The sequence below is a fragment of the Citrus sinensis genome, chromosome 9 (genome assembly GCF_022201045.2).
Source record: "Citrus sinensis cultivar Valencia sweet orange chromosome 9, DVS_A1.0, whole genome shotgun sequence".
Classification (NCBI taxonomy): Eukaryota; Viridiplantae; Streptophyta; class Magnoliopsida; order Sapindales; family Rutaceae; genus Citrus; species Citrus sinensis.
Window position 1 is genome coordinate 9,838,284 of NC_068564.1, and position 24,870 is coordinate 9,863,153.

At 32.5% G+C, this 24,870-nt stretch overlaps 2 protein-coding genes across 2 annotated transcripts; one reads left to right on the top strand and one right to left on the bottom strand.

The window, feature by feature from the left end:
- Nucleotides 1-558: 558 nt before the first annotated feature.
- LOC102629626 (alpha carbonic anhydrase 4-like) lies at nt 559-3,188 on the bottom strand. Its single transcript, XM_006489809.4, has 7 exons — nt 2,922-3,188; nt 2,088-2,305; nt 1,753-1,859; nt 1,500-1,602; nt 1,266-1,424; nt 1,093-1,146; nt 559-992 (listed from the first exon to the last, which is right to left on the bottom strand). The coding sequence occupies exons 1-7, from the start codon at nt 3,016-3,018 to the stop codon at nt 909-911; spliced, it is 822 nt and encodes a 273-aa protein (XP_006489872.2). The 5' UTR covers nt 3,019-3,188; the 3' UTR covers nt 559-908.
- A 5,553-nt stretch (nt 3,189-8,741) lies between these two features.
- LOC102609822 (eukaryotic translation initiation factor 3 subunit E) lies at nt 8,742-12,812 on the top strand. The gene is made up of 7 exons (XM_052434166.1): nt 8,742-9,232; nt 9,671-9,901; nt 10,009-10,130; nt 11,149-11,368; nt 11,639-11,781; nt 12,266-12,403; nt 12,514-12,812. Exons 1-7 carry the CDS (start codon nt 8,867-8,869, stop codon nt 12,611-12,613), a joined length of 1,320 nt encoding a protein of 439 aa, XP_052290126.1. The 5' UTR covers nt 8,742-8,866; the 3' UTR covers nt 12,614-12,812.
- The last annotated feature ends 12,058 nt before the right edge of the window (nt 12,813-24,870 follow it).

Sequence of the window (24,870 nt, forward strand, 5' to 3'; positions counted from 1 at the left end):
TTATACTTTTGTATAAAGAGGCTTGTTTAAATACTAATGAATTAATAGCGCGTTTGGGCAGCTGAGCGGATTATCTTTACCTAGTGTTATTGTTCCTCTTTTGCAAGAATTTGAAGATATATTTCTCAAAGAGATATCAAATGGTTTACCACCAATAAGGGGAATTAAGAATCAAATTGACTTCATAACCGGAGCATCAATCCCAAACAGACAAACCTATAGAAGTAATCCCGAGTAGACAAAGGATCTTTAAAAACAAGTGAGTGAACTAATGAAGAAGGGGTATGTGCTTGAAAGCATAAATTCTTTTGTGGTTTCAGTGTTGCTTATGCCTAAAAGGATGGGCCATAGAGGATATGTGTTGATAATCGCTATCAACCATATCACATTCCATTCCTAGATTAGATGACAAACTTAATGAATCATATGGTTCTTGGTTCTTGTATTTCAACCATTACATCGTATCTGCTGCGATCGAAGCTTCAAGCTTCATCAACAAGAAATCTCAATGGCAAGTGAATCGTTGGGAAAGAACCAAAAACCAGAAACTGTTTAAAAAAAAAAAAAAAGTTGTCATTCAGCGAAAGATGCTTTCTTTTCTTATTTTCATTAGGATCACCTCAAATCGATGCAATAATTGCATAAAAGATAAAAATTTCATTAGGAAGAACAAATCTCTCCAGTGGACTCTTCTCTCTTAGACAGCCACAGTTGTATTACAACCGCCCAACTGATACTGCATCTCTGGGCCCACAAATGCCACCTCAGCTATCCAGCTCATCAAGACTGTAAATAAGTAACACTTGAGTGCCCTCACACTATTTAAATCTCACTAACCCTCAAACCCCACATTATTAGCTGAACTTCTGGGGCCGCTAACATAAACCTAATCTTTATTGGAACCTCAATCAATTCTCTCCATGAAATGGAGAGTAAAACCAAATTGGTCTTCCATTCAGTTCATTGGTTGGCCTCGCATTTTTCTCATAACCCTGAAGAATAAAAGAAAAGAACAACCATTAAGAATTCAAATGAATGATCAACTTAAACAGAACCTAACCAGCTGTGCTATAGCCTATATGAGTGCCTTACATCATGAACTTCTTCCTTGAGTGCTCTCACTTGCTCCCTTGAAACTGTCCTCACCTGAACAGCACAAGCATAGTGATAATTTATCTTAGTAAATACGAAAACGAGTGCATCGAATAATTGAAAAATTTATAACATCATCATCGTCGTCGTCATCATGATGTTGCTAAAAAGACCTTATTTCCTATGGTCCAAATAACGCCTTCGGTACAAGGAGGAACTGTCAGTGAACCTATGTATCTGTAATACTTTCTGCTCCCGAATTTTATGTCTCCTGGATTAACAATCCCCACTTCTTTTTCTTCTTTCCCTAGTGATTTTATGTGATGCAGCAGCTGCACGAAACTGAGATTTAGAACTTTAAACGAACTGAATCATTCGAACAGAAATAAAATTATCACAGTACTTACCTTTGAAAGGAAGGGATCAGGCCTGCCGTATTCGTAAACAATGCCAGTAACTGCTAATTTTCCATCGGAGCTTAGATGAACTAAATGAAGTTCCATTTCGTAACTGATAGTCAGCGAAACAAACATTAGATGTTAACAGCCCAAGAAAATCACCGTTTTTTTTCAATGACATACCAAAGTGTATGATTGACACAGTCCATACTAGGAACAATAGCAGTAAATCTTTTGATATACTAGTAGATGTCTTGAATACCTAGAGCCATTGAAAGTATGCTCAGAGGGGGTATGCCAATGACACTGGAGCAGTTTGTAAACTGTCCCATTGATGTTCATTTTTCCTGCGTCTCCTCTCCACCACACCTGACCAAACACTTATTTCAGATAACAAGGCTTATTGCAAAACAATGTGACGTAGTTTATAGATGATTTTTTTTAACAACCACAACACCATCTAATTTAAACACCAATCATTTGACAAGCTACAACATTTCATAGAGTAGAATGTTAATGCAGTAACTAGTAAGATATAATTATGTTGTAACTAGTAAGATAATAAAGCATATACTGCCAGTGGTTGTTTTTGTTTACACAAATGTCGTGTCCCCTGTTCTTGACGACAGCAGGAGCTGGTTTATAGTCCCTTTTCAATTTTCCGAGGGCAGGTAAAACTTGCACCCTTTGGTTCAAAAGATCAATCGGAGACTGAAGTTTTCCAATCCCACAAACTCGCCAATGTGGGTTGATCTTGCCCCATTCTCTTGGCCCTTTGCCGGTTTCCTCTTTATAGGAAAATGCAGTTTCATCATCTGTAATATTCAATGGAAATATCGTCACAACTACTAATTATAACAAAAGACATGAAGAAGTTCGAAAACAGATTACAGCATGACCTTAATTAAACCAATGCTATATAGCCTACATGTGATTTAAATTCATTCCACTTTCTTGATACTTGCAGGGGTGGTGCATTCAGGATTTTTCAAGAATCAATATTAGAAGAAATAATTAAGAGACAAAAGGGAGCGAAAGAAAGAGAATTTCTCCTTTGCTTTAGTCCTAGGAAATAAACAGAATTTAGAGAAAGCATAACCAAAGTGAATAAAACAAAAGTACAAAAGTACAAAATCAAGATTTACTTTCTCAAGGTAAATAATGAATTTGAACAAATTAGCCGTTACAAAGCAAAGAAGGTAATTCTTTCTTTATTCAAACTGAACCATAAATAAAAGCATGCACAGTCATGAATAGCTTATGCAATTGTTTAGACAAGAACACAAGAAGACTTGAACAAAATCAAAACACAAAAAAAATATGATGTAGATTTCAATTACATGCAAGCACATTAACAATGGATTGCCCAAGAGTTTAAAAAGGAAACAAAAGAAAATAGAATCCAAGAGATCCAAAAGAAAGAGACCATACCCACTTCAGAATCATCAGCATTGACAAGATTATAGAGATGGGAAGACAGAATGAGAGAAGCAAGAATGATGAAAGTAAAGTTTTTGTAACACTTCATGTTTTTGCTATCACCTGGCTTGTCTTTCTTTGGCTTTTAGAGCGTTGGGGTGGTGAAACGCAAGATTTTTTATAATTATGGTACAGAGAGCAAAAGGAAACAGAACCAGCAACTCAGTGATCCTTCTTATTATAGAAAAAAAGCAATAAGCAGTCTGTAATGGAAATGGAATATTGTACATTGATTTTGATGCTAACAGCTAACAGCTAATTCATCATACAGTTTCTTTGCTAGTAGTGCACGTAAGCTAGCTACACTCAATTGAGTAATATTTGCTTATTTAAAGCTATTTTTGGAAGCACAACTTCCTGCCAGCATTTCTAATATCAATCCATAAAATCAATGAGTCATCCAACATAATCCATACTAGATTAATTGTCATATTTAGATATATAATAATAATTTATCAAATATTAGTGTAAAAGGAAATTAATAAAAATTAAACAACGACAAATTTATTAAGAAAATAATTTTAAATTTCACTAAATAAATATTTTTAAGCTTACGGGAATTTGACTGAGTGGTTTTTAAATAATAATTTTTAGAGTTTTTTTTTAAGAAAAAAATTATGATTTAAATTTCTAAATCTTTAAGCACAATCATTATTGTCTGTGTCACTTTTTTTTTTCCATATAACAATACAACGAAACAAACAAAATAGGTATAACACTATTAAGTTTTCTATTTTTATATCGTGACCCTTAACAAAAGTCCTAATTTAAACATTGGACGTGAAAAGGTTATGCAACAGACAAAAATAGAAACAAGAAATAGAAATGGGAATTTATTAAAACAAAATGATGAAAATAAAATATTAGTTGTAACTTGAAAAAGATTAAGATTTTAGACTTATTTTGGGAAAGAATAATTTTTAAGAAGAAAAAAAATGAATGATGATTTATAAGTTTTTTCTTTTTATACACTGATATGTAACAATTGAAATTATATTGATATTTAAAGAGTAGGATATTTTCATCCCACTATTTGTGAAAACTCATCCCATGTGTTGGTTTGATTAAAGAGTACTGTATCATAAAGACCTTGTGTTGGTTTGATTAAAGATCATAATCATGCATATTAATAAAGTAGTATTGACACATCATTTATACAACAATGAATTTTATACAAAAATTAAAAAAAAATATTGAAGTGGTGCATTTTTAATATTTTTACTTTCTAAGGGTAAAATAGTCAATTTAAACTTAGGGTAATGTAGTCTTAATAGTCAAATATATAAAAAAAAATCTAAATCACAAAAAAATTAAAATACATTTAAGAAATTAAGTCTCTAATTTTTCTTTGTTTGAAATTTTTAAGAATTATGTGATTTTTTGTAATTATTTTGATAGAAGTGGAATGCATTTACAAAAAGTGTGTGGTGGAAATATCACACACTTAATACGTTATTATAACATAACCTAAATCCTAAATTTCTATACTCGCTTAATACAGAGAAATGTTTACTCCACTCATCTTAATGTAGAGAGAGATATCTATCTCTACCCATTTAAATTAAGAAGAAAATTTCTTTTTTTTTTATAGAAAAGTTTAGCTTTCATTGATTCAACCTTGAAAATAAATACAAAAGATGAGATGTACAATTATCTAGCCACATTACAAGTTTTACAATGTTTAGAACCATTTTGGCAAGTGAATGGGCAATGCCGTTACATAACCTTGAAATGTGTCGCAATGTAGTGTGGTTTAGCCTTCTTGGTCTTTCTTGAATGCGTGAGATGGTCCAAACAATTTCAAATTTGCTGCATTTTCTCCCCGCAATCAAGTCCACGACCTCTTGACAATCAAATTTAATTATCAAAGGCATACAATTAGCAGTTTCTGCAGTTTCAAGTCCTAGTTTAATTGCTTCTGCTTCTGCAGCTGGTACATCTCCATAAAAGCCAGATTGCTTTTGAGTAGCTGCTGCTACAAAATGTTCCCCAGAGTCTCTAATTACTGCTCTCAGGGCGACCACCTAGTTTTTTAATCTTGAGAAAGAAGACTCTCAAGAATCTCTTTGTCTTCAAGTTAGAGCTTCTGAGCAAACCAGATTTGGAACTTCCTTCAATAAGATGGTTTAAGGTGAATGTAGATACAGCAGAGAACTTATGGTAGAAAAAAGTCCTGCAGTAGGCCAGTAGCCTTGGTGTCAAAGGTGTGGCAAACAAGGAGAGAAGCACTACTAATGCCCTTCTTAATTGTAAAGCATCACAGAAGATGTGGAATATCACAGCTTTCTCAAGTCTTGGCAGCAAAAAGAAGCAAGGCAAGAATGGAACTTTTTATACCATTGTGTTGGGTTACTTCTCACTCAATGAATCTCTTTATCTTTGAAGGGAAGAAAGAAGATTCTCAAGAATCATTGGCTAAAGTAGAGAAGCAATTGTGGAATCATATAGGAAAATTAGGCAGAAAACTAAATTCCAACAATTGGGAACCCATGCTCTGAAAGCTTGAGAGGCTTTGAGATCGTGGGTTGTGATTATTTATAAGCTCTTGCCACCCTTTAATTTTTCCCGTTAAAACCCCCTTTCTAAATATAGCCCATAAAATGCCACAAATAACCTTTTGGACAAACTCCACATAATAAGGTGTGTTTGGTATCGTTTTTGGCTAACCCTTTTTTGTTTTTTGAAAGCATAAAAATGTAAAACTTGTCTGGTGGATGTGCTTTTGAACCATAAATAAAAAATAAAAAAATAAAAAAGTTTTTGATTTTCACTTTTTCTTCCTAATGGTAGAGAATGCCAAATTGGCGTTTTATTTTCTTTTTTGTTTTCTATTATTACGGGTCCCACGCTTGTAATGCAATAATTTCCTCAAAATCTAATAGGTCCTACATGTTTGTTAGATAAATAGCTTATTTTAATATAATAAATTTGTAATGTAAAAATGCTATGCATACATTTATAAAATAATAAAAACTATCTTAATATAAATAAAACTTTAAAATTCTCCAAATCACTTAAATACAAAATTAAAACATAGGAAATTTACAAAATCAATGGATAATATTTTTCTTAAATTTTAACTAAATTTTTATTTTGAAAATGCATTAAAATTAGATACATATATTTTTATAATGTAATTATCGAAGCATAATTTTTAAAAATATATATACCAAATAATTTTTTTTATTTTTCCAGAAAAAATACTAAACACATTTTTACAGTTTTCATTTTCAGACATTAGTTTAAAAACAAGCTATCAAACATGTTTTTATTTGTATCAAAAACCAATCATTATTGTTCTATTAAAAAAAATAAAAAAACACTATATAAAAAATAATACCAAACGCATTGCATTTTATGTTTTTGTGTGAACTGTTTCTCTCTCTAAACTCATTGTAATCTCTAACCATTGGTCATTCGAAAAATTCTCTCTATTATGATTCTATAAAAAATTCAATTATCACTCCATTATGACTCCTTTTTAATTGTTTTCCTTTCTTTACGATTGTAGTTGAACCTTTTGAAATATCTAGTTAGTAAATTTGAAGCTTTACATCTTCATTATCTTATTTATTCTTGAAAAGTTCTTGGCTTTATTTGAATCTAATTATCATTTTTTTAATTTTTTCAAGAGAAAAATTAATAAAATAATTTTTAATTAATTTCTCAAAGATAGTCACCCCATAAAAGTCAAGGAGTAGGGTCGAGAGAGAAAGTTACAAGTATGAGTCTAAGTGTTATAAGTCTAATGGTGTGTTTACTTCATGGAATGGGGAATGAGAATAAATCTCATGTTTATTTGACAAAATGTAATTTAGAAATGAGAATAAAACATGTGGATCCCACACAATTTGGGAATAAGGAATGAGAATCTCATTCCCATTGGGGGTTGTGAATAAAAATGAGGGAATGAGAATTGAATATATGTTTACGTTTGTATCCCTATAATTTTTTCATATTTTCCAAATTATCTTCATTCAAATCACAATTAATTTTATCATTTTAAATGTCATTAATAATAATAATAATAATAATAATAATAATAATAATAAATTTTATTAACTTTATTATTTTAGTAATTATTAATTATTTTTATTTTTATTAATATTATCATTAAAAATAATTAATTTATCATTATTAAGAATATTATCATATTGTTGTTGTTGTTGTTGTTATTATTATTAACAATAATTAATAATAACGTTTAATAATAATAATAATGTAATTTTCATTATCTAGATACATGTATAAATATTATTATAAAAATGATATTAATTAAAAATAATAATAACAATAATTAATAGTAACTAAAATAATAAAGTTAATAAAATTTAATAATAAATGTTAATAATGATAATATTAATAAAAATAGTATTAACAGTAATTAATAATAACTAAAATAATAAAGTTAATAAAATATAATAATAATAATAATAATAAATAATAATAATGATAATATTAATAAAAATAATAAATAACAATAATTAATAATAACTAAAATAATAAAGTTAATAAAATTTAATAATAATAATAATAAATGTTAATAATGATAATATTAATAAAAATAATATTAATAATAATTAATAATAACTAAAATAATAAAATGTTTTAACTAAATATCTTTCTCTCTCATTTTTTTTTACTTTTAATTCGTTCTTTTTACAAGGTTAAAGCAGTAATCTTAAAGTCTTAGGGGTTTCTTAAGATTTTCAAAGGGTTGTTAGCAGCTCAACTCCGAAAGGGTTTTCAATTTTGAAAGTAATATTATGTAATGAGGCATGGGCCAACCTTATTATTCAAAGCCCGGACCAAAAGGTTTTAGACAGGTACGGGCCGGGCTCACTTGGGGTCAAGCCTTCTTATTCACAGCCCGAACCCAATCATTCGGGCCATACTCTTTGTCATCCTTTACTGTAATTTTCCCTTTTTTAAAAATTAAAGGGGTTGGCTAGCTTAAACAATCTCTTGGATTTTTTTTTTAAAAAATAAAATGTAAATTTAGGTCAGCTAAATAAAATAATTTTATTTAAATTAATAATTTATTTAATTTTTCATTTAAATTTAAATACTAAAGAGGTGAGGGTCAAAAATGTAAAGTAGGATGATCAAAACTCCAAATAACTATTATTATTTTGAAAGGTAGGAACCAAGGTGGTCAAACAATCAAATTGATATTTTTAGTCCTAAGATTTGAAGTTAGATGGTCAGTTAAAAAAAATTGTATAAAACACCATTTGATCAAGTTCCTAAGATTTAGGGTTAGTTTGGAAATGTAGTGATTAATTCAATAGGTTGCAAATAAAATAAACTATTGATTAAAAAAATAACTCGATGTTTGATAAGTAATATTATTGTGATTGATATAAATTTGAAAAGTAAAGTATATATATTTAATAAATTTTACTAAGAAACTACTATTTTATTACATAATGACCAAAATATAGTATTTTTTATTATTATTGTTATTATTATTATTATATTTATATTATTATGTACGAGATTCTTATATTTTAAATATATTGAATAGTTTAACTTAGAATAAAACTATTCGTATATATAAGTTTTCTATAAATTTGAGAATTAATAATATCTAAAATAAATAGAAATTATTCTAATATTTAAGTGGCTACTTTTTAAATAAATTTGCAATTAAAAGCTTTTATCCCCTAGTCAACGTCATCAAGTGCCAAAGTAAAGATTACCGTTTCCTACTATACAAACATACGTACGTACATACATACATATAAATATAAATAAATAAAAATAAAAAATCAACAAAAGCCGACCTAGAAACAAAACCTAAAAACCCAACGCTCGTCCTCAGTTTGCTCTTCGTCTACAGAAGAACAGCAGCAGCAGACGCCGCTGCCGCCGAGGAACGAAATTTCAACGCGACAATGGCGACGTACGATTTGACACAGAGAATCGCGCCGAATCTGGACCGGCATCTGGTGTTTCCGCTGCTGGAGTTTCTCCAAGAGCGGCAGATGTACCCGGACGAGCAGATTCTGAAATCGAAGATAGAGCTCTTGAACAAGACGAACATGGTCGACTACGCGATGGACATCCACAAGAGCCTCTACCACACCGAAGACGTCCCGCAGGATATGGTCGAGCGGAGGGTCGAGGTCGTCGCTCGTTTGAAGGCCCTGGAGGAGCGCGCCGCCCCGATCGTTTCGTTCTTGCAGAACCCTAACTCCTTTCAAGATTTGAGAGCTAATGACCAGCACTACAATTTGCAGATGCTTAACGACCGTTACCAGGTTTCCTTTTGCCTTTTTTTGCGATTTATTTGTCTAAATTTCGTTTTTTTTTTAAATTTCTAAAATAAAGTTACTATTGTGGACAGTTTTAAAGACCAAGGACATTGGTAATTTTTTAGATTTGTTACAAATAAGGGAGAATAAGAATTTTGTTGCTTATAGGCCTGGGCTGGGTAAGGCATTAGAGTTCAATGCTTATTATTAGAGTTTGTATACAATTTTTTTTTCTAGAGTGAGTGTATCAGCTACTGTATCTTATAATTCTGAATACATTTGACTGTCTTTCAAGGTTCTGCCATCAATTTTTGTATTCACTAAAAAGAAAAGGGAAAATCATGGATTTGCTTTGTTGTTGAGTGGAGTATTTTATCTTTTTGTTCTCATTCTTCCAATTTACCTTTGTTTTTTTAAAGTTTTGAAATTTTTTATTTTAATCAGATTGGCCCGGATCAGATCGAGGCGCTTTATCAGTATGCCAAATTTCAGTTTGAATGTGGGAACTACTCTGGGGCTGCTGACTATCTGTACCAGTACAGGGCCTTGTGCACAAACAGTGAAAGGAGGCTGAGTGCATTATGGGGAAAAATGGCGGCTGAGATATTGATGCAGAATTGGGATATTGCTCTTGAAGAACTTAATCAATTAAAGGAAAAAGTTGATGACCCAAAGGTATTTTTTGATTCCTACATGATTGATTTTTTGCAGAGAGTTTTATTGCCGTCTCGTTCTAAAGTTTATGCCAGTTGGTAATATTACTTGTTTATTTGCTTTTGCAGAGTTTCACTTCACCTTTAAATCAGATGCAGAGTAGGATATGGCTAATGCATTGGAGTCTCTTCATCTTTTTCAATCATGATAATGGAAGAACACTGATCATTGACTTGTTCAATCAGGATAAGTATGCATGCCATTTGGACTTATTTTCAATTGCACGCTTGTAATTTAGTTGGAATATCTGTGAGCCATTTCCTACCTATTCCTTTTGCTTTATTGGCCTCTAGGATGATAATGATGCTGAATTTAACGTCACGAAATTCTAACATGTTAAAATCAAATATTTTTCTTATTTTTATTTTTTTTCTGAATTTCACAATCATTCGCAAAATTGTTCGCTGGTTAAGTGCAATTCCATTAAATGTTTTGTTTTAGTGATTTCTACAACCATATGATTATCTGAGTGAGTTCATAGGTTTGCTATAACACTGCTGCTGGTGCATGCACATGTAGGATCATTGTATGAAAATTAGGCTGGCAATTTATGTACACATTGTCTCATCTTCAGATTTTTCCTTGCTTTCAGTAGAGAAACTCATTTTTGATTCTTCGTAAAATTATGACTATTTTAATTGCATTCTCAGTCCTCAGATGTGCTTGATGGTCCTTCTTTACAGGAGCTCCTCCATTTAGGCAGGGTTCAAATTCTATTAACGTTGGGAGGGGCATTTTACTGCTTTTTTCATTTTCCATATTTTTGCATGAATGTGTTCTTGTGAGGCACTAGATGTTCTGGTTACTCGACAATGCGTTTGATTTTTTCATTCATGTTCAGTTTCCAAGTTATAGACTCTAATGATGTGATAGGACTTGTATGGGGCGAACCAATTATTGTAGATTTCAAAGTAACCCCTCACAAATAGATATGCCATGATGTTGATGGTCTTCCTTAACGGGAACTCCTGCATCTAGGCATTGCTGCTTTGACCATGAGATTTATATTTTTGCATATATTATATGAAAAATGATTGGAAGCCAAAGAGATGTCTGTTTCTCTAGAGCTTCGTTTGATTTTGCTCTTTCCAAATAAAAAGTAGTTTGGTCCTTGCATTGGTTTTCAGTCTTTAATTTAACTGCAAGTCATAGTTTATGTTGAATCTGCTGTTTACCTCTGTCTAAAGGGATGGGATTTCAATTTACAGGTATCTAAATGCCATTCAAACCAATGCTCCCCATCTTTTACGCTATTTAGCTACTGCATTCATTGTCAACAAAAGGAGGAGACCTCAATTCAAAGATTTTATTAAGGTTATCCAGCAAGAGCAAAACTCGTACAAAGATCCCATTACAGAGTTTTTGGCATGTGTGTACGTCAATTATGACTTTGATGGGGCACAGAAGAAGATGAAGGAGTGTGAAGAAGTAAGTTTGATTCAGACTATACTGGTATCTCCCTTGAAAACACAAATCATATATGCCCCTTTTTATCTTTTGTGTTGTGTATATTAGATATTTAGAGTCTTAGTAAGAATTTGGAGGGGTTAGTGGGCTTTTATACTCTCTTTTTTTTTCATTTATATTCATTATTTTGTCAGCTGTGTTCATTTTCTTGCATCTAATATTTCAGGTAGTTGGTAAAATGTTGGCTTCCAGCACTGGTCCATTTTTGTCCTAACATTTTTTATGTTACAGGTGATATTGAATGATCCTTTCCTTGGCAAACGAGTTGAAGATAGCAACTTTGCTACTGTTCCTTTGAGAGATGAGTTCCTCGAAAATGCTCGGCTATTCATCTTTGAGACCTATTGTCGAATTCATCAACGCATTGATATGGCGTAAGTATCTGCTCTCTGTAATTGTATATTTAGGAGTCATGCTTGGCTAGCATTTTATCCGTAAACAAACAAAATCCACTAATTCCCTTTCTAGGGGAGATTGATTTTTAGCCTTAATCATTGGACATCTTTACTTATGCTGCCCTATTTTGCTTATGCTGTCCTATCATATTGATCCTTTATGATTTCAAGGAAAATATGCAACATTACTGTATGAATTGTAGCATAATGGCATTGTGAACAAGCTTAAGCTTCCATGAGATCATACATTGTGGAAAAACAATGAGCTAATGTGCGGTGATATTAGAAGTATATAAAAGACACTCAGGCTTTTAGGATGTGGAATTGGTCCAACTAAATATTCACTTGCCCCCTATAAAGCATTTGTGGTAGTGGTGGTTGTATTGATCTCCTTAAATATCTTGGTATAATAACTTGTTTTACATGTGATTGCAATTTAATTTGTTTTGCCAATTCGTGGCAGAGTGCTTGCTGAGAAGTTGAATCTAAATTATGAGGAAGCTCAAAGATGGATTGTGAATCTTATTCGGAACTCAAAACTTGATGCCAAGATTGATGCAAAGTCGGGAACTGTTATCATGGAACCCACCCAACCCAACGTGTAAGATTAATACACAGCTATATTTTTATGTAATTTCCACTTAACTATTTTGTTTCAGTCCGCTTACTTTTATCTCATATTTTCTTGCCTTTTACCCTTTTCATTCTCAGGTATGAGCAATTGATTGACCACACCAAAGGACTTTCAGGACGTACTTACAAATTAGTCGGTCAACTTCTGGAACATGCACAAACACAAGCTGCACGATAAATTATCAGAAGTACTTGTTGCAAGTTTTGTCATCCCTGGAAATTGCTTCTTTAATTAGATTCAGAAGAGAGCAATTCTATTGATAAATCATTTCATTTCCATTTTGTCTTTCAAATTTTGGAAGAGTTTATGATTATGTCCTCGGTGTTTGCCGTAACTTTGTTTAATTATTCAAAGATTAACATGTATCTTTCTGAAAGAGGTCATTCTTGTGAAATTTGTTTGATTCCACTTTGCCTTTTCTTTATTTCCAAACAAGAAGCTTTGGCGCCCCCATAACTAACTCTTTTAAGTATCACCTTCACCGCCAATAGCGGCTAGCTGCCGGCGCTTAAACGCTTGCTCGACCTCATTCTCATGCGACCACACCACTTCTCATTGCATTGTTAGCAAAGCAGGGTATATCTGTTATTTGAAGGACAATATTGATGCCTTGCGGACACAGTTGCAAAATTTAATTGAAGCAAGAAATGATGTGCGGATAAGGGTAATTATTTGAAATTAATGGGCGGAAGCTCTTTAATTAATTAAGAGTTGATTTTGTACCTCTTAATTAAGAGTTGATTTTGTACCTCTATAACGAACTTCATTATCTGAAATTAATTATATGACAATAACAAAATACTATATACATTGAAGTGCCTTTAAAGACGAATATTAATGACATTAATTAAAGATCTAGAACTGAAATATAAATAAATTAGCTCATAATGAAAATAATACCATGATTACATTGATTATATAGTCAACCACCTTTTGCTTCAGAAGTGATCAATTTTTCACCTTGTTATAATGGTGCAACGTGGGAGTTAAGAGATATTCTTAGACTAAGTTCAACTATGATATATCGAGATAACCAGTAATAGAATAAGTTTCAATTAGGGGCGGAGTCCAAAATATATTTTGTAGGCGCAACTTAATTATAAATTCAATATAAAGGGTCGCAACTTCAACTTAACAAAACATTTCAATTAAGTTTACAAAAGCGGAAGCTTAAATAACGGACGCAATTTAAGGAATATTTTTATCAAGTTGAGGCAACAGACTTCTTATCCATGATAGTTTTATAATGTAGTGTGTAATGTGATATACAAAATAAATTTGGGCTAGATTATTTTAATCTATATTTTTTATTTAAAAATTTTGATCAATTAATCTCAAGTAGTTTAATGGTAAATGAATTGAGATAATTAAATAGTTCTTTATTTAAAATTTATTGGGAGTTAACGAAATTTAACAACATAAACACACCGATAACTTCCGAACAAAATCCTACCGACACCTATTTATAAAAATTTTAAAAATCAGAAAAATAAATTATAAATTTTATATTTCATTTTTATATTTTCCATTGAAGATGAAATGAGAGGCGGTATGGTTCCTTCAGAAAACAAAGCCAAATTTGCAGCAAAACCCCAAGAGAAAAATTTTAAAAAGAAAAAAAAAATGTCACAAAGAAAAAAAAAACCCTCTTCGTATGATCTCATGGGTGCCACGACGCTGTTTTTCGCTACCCTGTTTGCCAATAGCAGTTAGTCGTTGGTGCTTAAATTTTACGTACCAAACTTCAACAATTGATTTTCCCAGATAAGCTTAATTATGATGCTACAAAATAACCAGTTTCCTAAATACTAAATTCAAATTAGAGACATCGTCTGACGACTATATAATTCCTGCGCGCGCATTAGACAGCTATATAAGTGCCCCCAACGTAACAAATGCCGCCTTCACACACACAACGCAATCGCAACACTACTTGATTAGTAAGTAACTGAGAGAGTTTCCAAATCCTATGTTTTTCAATTTCTAAATTCTTTCACTCATTCATCAACCAAAACCTACCTACTAAAAATCTTCTTAAACCCATCCGATTCAATCTCGATTTCTGATTTCGTCGATCACTTTTTGTTTCCCAGAACACCAACACAATGCCTCCTCATGTTGGATTAAGATTTTATCCAACATAACAGAAACAGATGGAGTTCTATCTCCTTCACAAAATTACTCAAAATCCTAATCTCTACCAAGCCGGCGATGATATTCTAGTGAAAGATTGCGATCTTTATGGCCCTCATGGGATTTGTACGGAGGAGACCAATTAATAGCGGGTCAAACACTTTACTTCTTCACTCAGTTAAAGAAGGCGTCTCCTAAGGGTTCGAGATTCATCAGAAAGATTGGCTTCGACATTTGGTAGGGTGAGGACATAGCCAAGCATATTCTCTCTGTTGGCTTCGATGATCAAATTCTAGGGTTCAAGAAAAGGTTTAAGTATGAAAGTCATAAAAACCTGGAACAAAATGGGAAGTGGATTATGCATGAATTCACCATTAATCCAGCCTTGTTGGGTGATCAATACTCGCATCGAGCACTCGATTTTGTTCTCTGCTGCGTCAAAAAGCATGAATCGAAAAACCTCTCCAAGAAAGAATTGACGTTGAAGGATATATGGCTAGTCTTGTCCAAATCCTGGAAGAGGACAACATGATGAGGGCAGTCAAAATGGTCAACAGAGGGTTGAAGCAGAGGCAGTTTGTATTCAATAGAACCAAACAAATGACATCCCATGCTCTAGTTGTTAGATTAATTCTTTCATTAATCTAATATTTGGGGCCACACATAAAACAAATAAAATGTGTATGCTATTATTTAATTAGCCAACAATTAAGTGATCTATTTAATGTTAATTAAATGGCTAAGGGTATAATTATTATGGGTTAAATACATAGATACTAGAGTTTTAATTATTACTTCTATAAGGGGCATAAGTGATAATTAACACAAAATAACTGATAGACGGTTTTAATTAAAACTGTTAGTTAGTTTTCTTATATACGGAGGTTATGGTCCCCATTATGTATCATTCTTTTTTCATTCTCAAAATCTTCTCAGTGAGAATTCTTTGAAAATGATAGAGATTATTTTGGAAGTCCATCACCAAGAATCAAGAATCTCTACACAACAACACTAGATTCAGATACGCTTATGAAATTATATTGCTCAGTAATTTAGTCTGGATTGAAATAAAGTTTTAAAGTTTTTTCAAGTGGTATCAGAGCCTAATCCATGATTAGATTATTGAGATACAATATTTGATTAATGTTAATATTCAAATCAATTTGCTAATCCATGAATAAATTAGCGAGAATAATTAAAAATTTGTATGCTAGTCTTTTGAAACACGAAACCGAAGCATGATCATTTACATTGAGTTTGCAGTGGCCATGTAATCTTGGTTTTAGTTTTCAGTATTTAATATTTAGTTGAATTCAAATTTGGATTCAGTTGTAGTGGCCATACGTCCATATCTCAGTTTCGATTTTAATAATAAATTTAAATTAAATCAATTTAATTTGAGTTTAAGTAGCCACGGTTTCGGTTTTAATGATAATATGTCATTCAAATCAATTAAATTAATTTTGAAGTGGCTTGTTTCAGTTTTGATATAATAATAATATCAATTTGCTTTGAATTTGAATTGGCCATGTTTTAATTGCGGTTTCGGTTTTAATAATAATTAAATCAATTTGATTTAAGTTTACAGTATTTTGGTTCCAGATTTATAATCTTTAAATTAAAATGCTTTATAACATCTATCTTAATTATTGGTCTAACACTGAAAATATACTGATTAAAGCGGGAAGTCACTAAAGTGATGTCTCTCGTGTAAATTAGTTTATTTGGGGTGTTAGAGGTTTGTGTTTGTGTAATTCCTGCGAATGTTAATGGACCCAAAGGAAGTTTGATATTTGGCTTAATTGCACACACACTTATGATGGTAAATTTGTGACGATTATTAAGATAATTTAATGTGAGTAGGGATGGCAAATAGCGGGCCTGGGCCGGACTTTTTCAAGCCCATGTCCAAGCACTTTGTCAGCTAAGTGTACGGGCCTAGGCTGGGCCAGGCCCATTGCGGGCCTGGGCCGGGCTTGGGCTTTATTTATTTATTTTAAATTTTTTAAATTATTATAAATTTGAAATAAATTAATGATCAACAAGTTATTACAATCATAGATAAATTAAAGAAAATTAATATTTCAAATTAAAATAATAAATAAAGCAAATAAAAACTCCTAACTTTAATTTTCTTTAATACTGAATTTTCTAATTCAAACGCTCTCTTAATTAATTGACACAAAAGAGAGAATTTAGTATCATAATTTTAGTTTTTTTGAATCATAATTGATTTATAAGTTAAGAATTTAAGTTTTCTTTTTTATTTTTAAATTACTTTTCAATTTTAATTATATTATTCTAATTTATAAAATTATTTTTTTAAAAAAGTAGTGGGCTTGGGCTTTGTCTGGGCCTTTTTTTAGGCCCTTGTCCAGGCCCTCATGGGTGAGGGTCGGGCCTAAGCCCGCGGGCTTGGGCCGGTCCGAGCTTTTTTGCCACCCCTAAATGTGAGTAATATACCGATCCAAATATAGGTTTATTACTTGACATAACTTATCGTCAAAATATGATCATTACAACAAGAGTACTATTTACAGTTAGTATTATAGTCCAAAGACTTGTTACTAATGTTGTGCTAGGTATCTTGAAATGTTATAATTTGCTTTTAAATTTTTAAAGATTATTAATTAAGTTTTTTAATGTGATCATTATTTGTTTATATATATATATATATATATATATATATATATATATATATATATATATGTTCTCTATTTAGCTTTTCTGTCTGCTGCTTCTATATATGCAAATATGAATAGTGTCCCAATTTTTAATTAGACTAACTTTAAGGACTGGAAAGAGAATATGATGATTCTCTTAAGTTGCATGGATATAAACTTATCATTCAAACACCCTAAGCTGGACGAACTCATTGATGATAGTACATCTGAGGATGTGTTATACTATAAAAAGTGGGATCGATCCAATAGGATGAGTCTTATGATCATGAAGCGCGGCATTCCAAAAGTATTTAGGAGTGCTATAAACAATGATGTTACAAGTGCTAGTGAGTTTCTTGCCAAAATTTAGAAACGTTTTACAAAAAACGATAAGGTTGAAATAAGTACACATTTAGCAAGCTTGATTTTGGTGAAGTATAAAGGCAAGGGAAACGTTTGGGAGTATATCATGGAGATGTCTCATCTTACTTCTAAGCTTAAGGCATTAGGGCTCGATCGATCTGATGATTTAGTCGTGCATTTGGTCCTTATCTCTCTCCCAACACAATTTAATTAGTTTAAAGTTAGTTACAACTGTTAGAAAGAGAAATGGAATCTCAATGAACTGATTTCTTTTTGTGTTATACTATGAAAAGTGGGATCAATCCAACAGAATGAGTCTTATAATTATGAAACGTGGCGTTCCAAAAGTATTTAGGAGTGCTATAAATAATGAGGTTACAAGTGCTAGTGAGTTCCTTGCCAAAATTCAAAAATGTTTTACAAAAAACGATAAGGCTGAAACAAATACACATTTTAGCAAGCTTGATTTTGATGAAGTATAAAGGCAAGGGAAACATTCTGGAGTACATCATGGAGATGTCTCATCTTACTTCTAAGGTTAAGGCATTAGGGCTCGACCTATCTGATGATTTAGTCGTGCATTTGGTTCTTATCTCTCTTATCTCTCTCCCAGCACAATTTAATCAGTTCAAAATCAGTTACAACTGTTAGAAAGAGAAATAGAATCTCAATGAACTGATTTCCTTTTGTGTGCAAGAAGAAGAGAGATTGAAGCAAGAGAAAACTGAATATGCACATGTGGTAAGCACTTCTAAAGATAAGAGCAAAAGAAAGAAAAAGGGTGAAGTTGCTACTTCTGAGGGTCCACAGCCAAAGAAACCAAAAGCTGAGCATGGTTGTTTCTTTTGCGGCAAGCTTAGACATGTGAAGAAGGAATGTAAAAAATATCATGCATGGCGCGTAAAGAAAGGTATATTCTTACTTTGGTTTGTTCTAAAATTAATTTAGCTTCGGTACCTAGAGACATATAGTGGATAGATTCGAGTGCTATTACTCACATTTGTATTTCAATGCAGGGTTGCCTGGGCTACCGGCCACCAAGTGATGCTAAAAGATGCATTTATGTTGGAAATGGAAAGTCGGTAAAAGTTGAAGTAATTGAGCATTTTAGATTGCTTATGAAAACTTATTGTTATTTGGATTTATTAAATACTTTTGTTGTACCGTCTTTTAGACGGCATTTGATTTCAGTTTCAATTTTGGAAAAATTTAGTTATTCTTGTTCATTTTAAAACAGACAATTTAGTTTATCTATCAATTTTAATGTTTTCAGAACTAGTTTACTTAATGCTTATGACAATCTAAATTAGAGAAAGAAAATTCAGCCTTATTATGGCACAAACGCCTAGGTTATATTTCTAAAGTTAGAATTGAGCGATTAGTGTCTGATGAGATTTTAGGATCTCTTGATTTTTCAAACTTCAATGTATGTGTTGAGTGTATCAAGGGAAAACAAACTAAAACTAAGAAATTGAGTGCCTACAGAACTTCAGACATCTTAGACTTAATCCATACAGACATATGTGGATTATTCCCTACAGCGACTTGGAATAGTCAACAATATTTCATTACATTCATAGACAACTATTCAAGATATGTCTATATATTCTTGATTCATGAAAAATCACAGTCTTTGAATGTATTCAAAACGTTTAAAGTTGAAATTGAGTTACAACTCAACAAAAAGATTAAAAATGTTAGGTCTAACCATGGTAGTTGTTGAGTGTTAGAAAATGTATATTTATAAAGGAGAAAATCGTCATTTTACATTTTAATTCTTACTAACATTCTTACTTTTATGTATTTAAGGTTCTTGTGATTTAATTATGTGTGTTTTATTTTAATTAAGTATTTTATATATTTTAGGGGCATTATGGTCATTTCACAATGAAGGAGAGATCAGACGACAAAACGGACATCACTTTTGAACTCAGGACGGTCGAAAACCTTAAGAGGAGCATAAAAGGAAAAATGGCACTGTTCACATGTATGGTACTGTCTACGTTACTGTTCATGACACTGTTCACATAGACGGATCGATGACGTGGCATTGACCGATGATGTGGCATTGACTGATGAGGTGTCACGATTCTGTTGGACAAAAATTCTTATGTACTGTTGATTGATGACGTGACAGCATATCAGTGGACCAAAAATCTCGCGTACGGTACATGCACTACACAGGATTATTTTCAACCAAACCGCGTCACTGTTCAAGCCGGGTCAAACCGTGTTACTGTTCAAACCGTGTGGTCAAACTACGTATTGTTAACTGATGACGTGGCACAATCTTGAGCGTCCGAAATGTTTTTGATTCGATGGTCATGATTTACTCAATGTATCTATAAAAAAGGGGCTCTCCCCCTAATTTGATAGCTCTGAATCTATTTTTGGACTCCATTTTTGGTAATTCCTTCTCAATCTTGTATTTTCTACGTATTTTAATAAATTACCATTTTACCCCTAGTTCAATTATGAGTAGCTAATTTTCTTTCAAACTTGAGTTGAAAGTGAAGTCTCAATATTGGTCATGGGCTTTAATTGGTAAATTTACTTTCTCTTCCCCTTTAGTTTTTGTGGATGTTTTGACTTCTCGTCGACAAATAATAATAATCTTGTCTAGATACCGTCTTGGTTTCACCGGCTCCCTAGTACAAGGTTATTATTATTTGGCACGATAAGCCCTTAGCACCATATTGATTATAGTGTGGTTCATGAGGTGTTGATTCCCCCTTATGATTTAATTGGCATTAATAAGGAATATTTAGCCCATGGTGCATGTTGATACAAATCTAGATGCCCAAGTACGCATCTCAATAGATTTCTCTTCAATTTATTTTCGCCATTTCAATTCCAATTTTAGGATAATGTAAGTCACTTTCACCACAATTTTAGGATAATCTAAGTCACTTTCACCACAAATCCAACCACCCTCATACAAAATTAATTCTACATATAATTAAAATCCACCTCCTCGTGGGATCGACACTCGTCTCCATTAATCTATTCTACAATAGATTCGTGCACTTGCGAGTTCAATAAAATTTGCACAACAAGTTTTTGGCGCTGTTGCCGGGGAGGTAAGTTATTTTAATTCGTAGAATTAATTTTTGTGAATAAGTTCTTTTATTTGTTTTCTTGTATTTTTTATTTTTATTAAAAAAAAGAAAAAAAAAGTGAATCAGCATTTAGAGGTAATAATTTCTTTTCTTTCTCTATTCTTTACAATTCTATAATTTAATTTTTAAGTTATTTTTCTTTGTAATTTTATTTTATTTTATTAATTTATTTTTAGTTAATTTATTTCACGTATTTTGTTTTAGTGTGTTTTTATAGAAAGGTTTTAACAGCGTAATAAGGTTAGTATTGTAATTTCTCATTCTTCTTTATTTTTATTTGTTTTGTTCCCATTTATTTTTTGTTCTTTGCATACATAGTCGAAGGTCATTATTACCTAATCTTAAGCCTATAGACATTAAACTAGAAAAAACATTGCGCACACACAAACACGTTAAAAATAAAAGTGAAATGAATTTGCAACAACAACAACCACCGCAGGAGAGGCCATTTAAGGACTATTTTAGTCACTTAGCTAATTTGAGCACATCATGCATAAGATACCCAAATGTAGCTACTAGGAGTTTTGAATTAAAATCTAGTGTGCTAAATTATCTCCCAACATTCTATGGCCTAGAAAATGAGGACCCATATAATTATTTGATTGATTTTCATGTTGTTTGTCAAACATTTAGATATGAAAATTTTTCAGATGATGATGTTAAACTTAGACTATTCTCATTTTCTTTAAAGGATAGAGCTCGTTTATGGCTCAATACATTGCCTGCTAATAGCATTACATCATGGGAACAAATAGTAACAAAATTTTTTAATAAATATTTCCCAATACATAAAACCAATGCTATTCGCAGGGAAATTTCAGAGTTTACCCAGAAAGAGGACGAGCAATTTTTCGAAACATGGGACCGATTCAATGGGCTACTTTTGAAGTGTCTACATCATGGGTACGAGAAATGGCATCAATGTCAATACTTTTTGGAGGGATTATTACCGAATGTGCAAATGTGGCTAATGGCAACAAGTGGAGGAGAGCTAATCTTAAAAAGTGCATCAGAAATTTGGAAATTCTTCCAGCGACAAGCGGATAATTCCCAACAACGGAGTCGATCACTCAGGAATACTAGAAGAATTGAGGGAGTAAATGAGGTTCACATTGGTGAGTCAAGTTCAGAAATTAAAGAAGTCAAAGCGATAATTGAAGGTCTCTCTTGACAAATAGCATCGTTATCAACTGTTAAATCAACAGAGCCACACGACCATGACTCATACTCAGATCAAGCCAATGCCATAGGTGTAATGAGAAAACCATCTAATTACAAGCCATACTCCAACACATATAACCCTGGATGGAGAGACCACCCTAATTTTTTATGGTCTCAAGGATTCCAACAGAATGGACCAGCAGCTCTAGCTCCACCAATGCAACAAATTCCTCAACTTCCTCAAGCCTCTCAGCCACCATTTAGACCATACAATCAGAACCAGAACTACTCTCAACCCAGACCATGAGAGGATGCATTCAAGAATTTCAAGAATGTTACTCACTCTACGATTGAGCAACAGAACCGCACCATTGATGGACTATGAAATGAGTTGAGAGCATGCTTCAACTCACAAGCCCAATCAGTTTCAAGCCTTGAGAAGATGGTGGGACAACTTGCTTCTTCAGTTCAAACCTTGGCAATAACTGTTGAGAAAAGTAAATTTCCAAGTCAACCAGTGCCTAATCCTAAAGGAGTACATGAAGCAAGTACCAGTTCACCACAGCAGCATGGAGAAGTTAAAGCAGTCATGACCTTGCGAAAAGGAAAAGAAGTTGACAACAAAATGGAGATGCCGGTGACAAAAGAAAATAAAATTGTACCCGTGAATGTTGAGGACTCACCATCGGAGGAGAAAGAAGAAACCATCCCACGAGAATACATTCCCAAAGCTCCATTTCCTCAGAGGTTAGCTAAAGGAAAGAAGGGAAAATCCACATGTGAGATTCTTGAAATCTTCAAACAGGTAAGTGTTAACATCCCTTTACTTGATGCTATAAAACAAGTTCCATCTTATGCCAAGTTTCTTAAAGACCTTTGTACTAAAAAGAAAAACATTCATGTTCAAAAGAAGACATTTTAAACAGAAAATATTAGTTCTATACTCCAACACAAAATTCCTTTAAAATGCAAAGACCCAAGCTCCCCCACTATCTCATGTAGTATAGGGAACTACACAATTGAGAATGCTTTGTTGAATTTAGGAGCTAGTGTAAATCTGTTACCTTATTCAGTGTTTGTAAAACTTGGACTTAGAGAATTACACCCAACTCACCGGCTCCCTAGTACAAGGCTATTATTATTTGGCACGAAAAGCCCTTAGCACCATATTGATTAAAGTGTGGTTCATAAGGTGTGGATTCCCCCCTCATGATATAATTGGCATTAATAAGGAATATTTAGCCCATGGTGCATATTGATACGGATCTAGATGCCCAAGTACGTTATCTCAATAGATTTCTCTTCAATTTATTCTCGCCATTTCAATTCCAATTTTAGGATAATCTAAGTCACTTTCACCACAAATCCAACCACCCTCATACAAAATTAATTCTACATATAATTAAAATCTACCTCCTCGTGGGATTAACACTCGTCTCCATTAATCTATTCTACAATAGATTCGTGCACTTGCGAGTTCAATAAAATTTGAACAACAGTAGTAAGTACTACGGTAGATATGACAAATCAATTGAACAACGTCCAGGACCATTTGCTAAATACTTAGAGGAATGTGGAATTGTCTCTCAATATATCATGCCAGGGTCGTCTAGCATGAATGGTGTATCTGAGGGACGAAACTGGACTCTTAAGGACATGGTAAGGAGCATGATTAGTCATTCTACTCTACTCAAACCACTCTGGGGTGAAGCACTCAAAATAATAGTTTATATCCTAAATCAATTGTCAACTAAATCGATTGCTAAAACACCTTATGAGTTTTGGACGGGTCGAAAGCCCAGTTTAAAGCATTATCATGTTTTGGGATGCTCAGTTGAGGCGAGGCCTTATAGTCCTCATAAAAAGAAATTGGACTCCAAAACTGTAAGCAACTACTTTGTTGGCTATGTGGAGCGATCAAGGGGCTTTAAGTTTTATGATCCAAGAACAAGATCAATTTTTAAGACGAGAACTGTAATTTTTTTTAAGGATGTTGAGTTTTGGAGGAGAAATCTAGTAAGAAACATTTGTCTTTGAAGAGGAAGAGGGATCCATTGTTTCTTTTGATAATGTACAAGTTTTAATACATGTTATTGATCAAGAAGTAAATTTGGATCCTCAACCATCTGACAATGTTGTTCAACCTCTCATTCAAAATGAGATAATTGTTCTTGAGGAACAAACTCAACAAACTCAACAACCTCAAGAGCCTGTGCAATTAAGTCGACCCACGAGAGAAAAGAGAAATGCAATTTCGGATGATTATATTATGTTTCTTTCGGAACATGAGGATGAAATTGGAGTGATGGAAGCTAATCCAATCAACTTCCATTAAGCTATGCAAGCTTTCAACTCTCATAAATGGATTGAAGCCATGAATGAAGAGTACAAGTCTATGCAAGATAATAAAGTTTGGGAACTTATCTCATTACCTTTCGGTACGAAGCCCATTGGTTGTGAATGAACATTTAAAACTAAAAGGGAATCAAATGGTAATGTGGAGAGATATAAAGCACGTCTTGTAGCTAAAGGCTTTGCTTAAAAGGAATGAATTGACTATAAAGAGATTTTCTCTCCAATTTCTACAAAAGACTCTTTTAGAACAATTATGATACTTGCTGCATATTTTGACCTTGAGTTACATCAGATGAATGTTAAGACAACGTTCCTCAATGGTGACATTGATGAAACTGTTAGTGATATGCCCTAAAGGCTAATCGAATGGTGTTTGCTTTTAGGAAATTATTGTATTTGATTAGTATTTTGATATTTATAAAATGGCAAAGTTATCAACATTCATAAATTAATTTAATAAATATAGTCCAAGAAGTAAAATAGTTAAAGAATACATTCTCGAGTTTGTTGAGAATATGAAACGTATATCCTTTGTACTATACTTCTAAAATAGTTCCTAGTGGTGGATTTATGATTGGACGTCATAAATTCCTATAAACATTAGTATATGTTATGACTCATTTATGGTATGTGATACTAA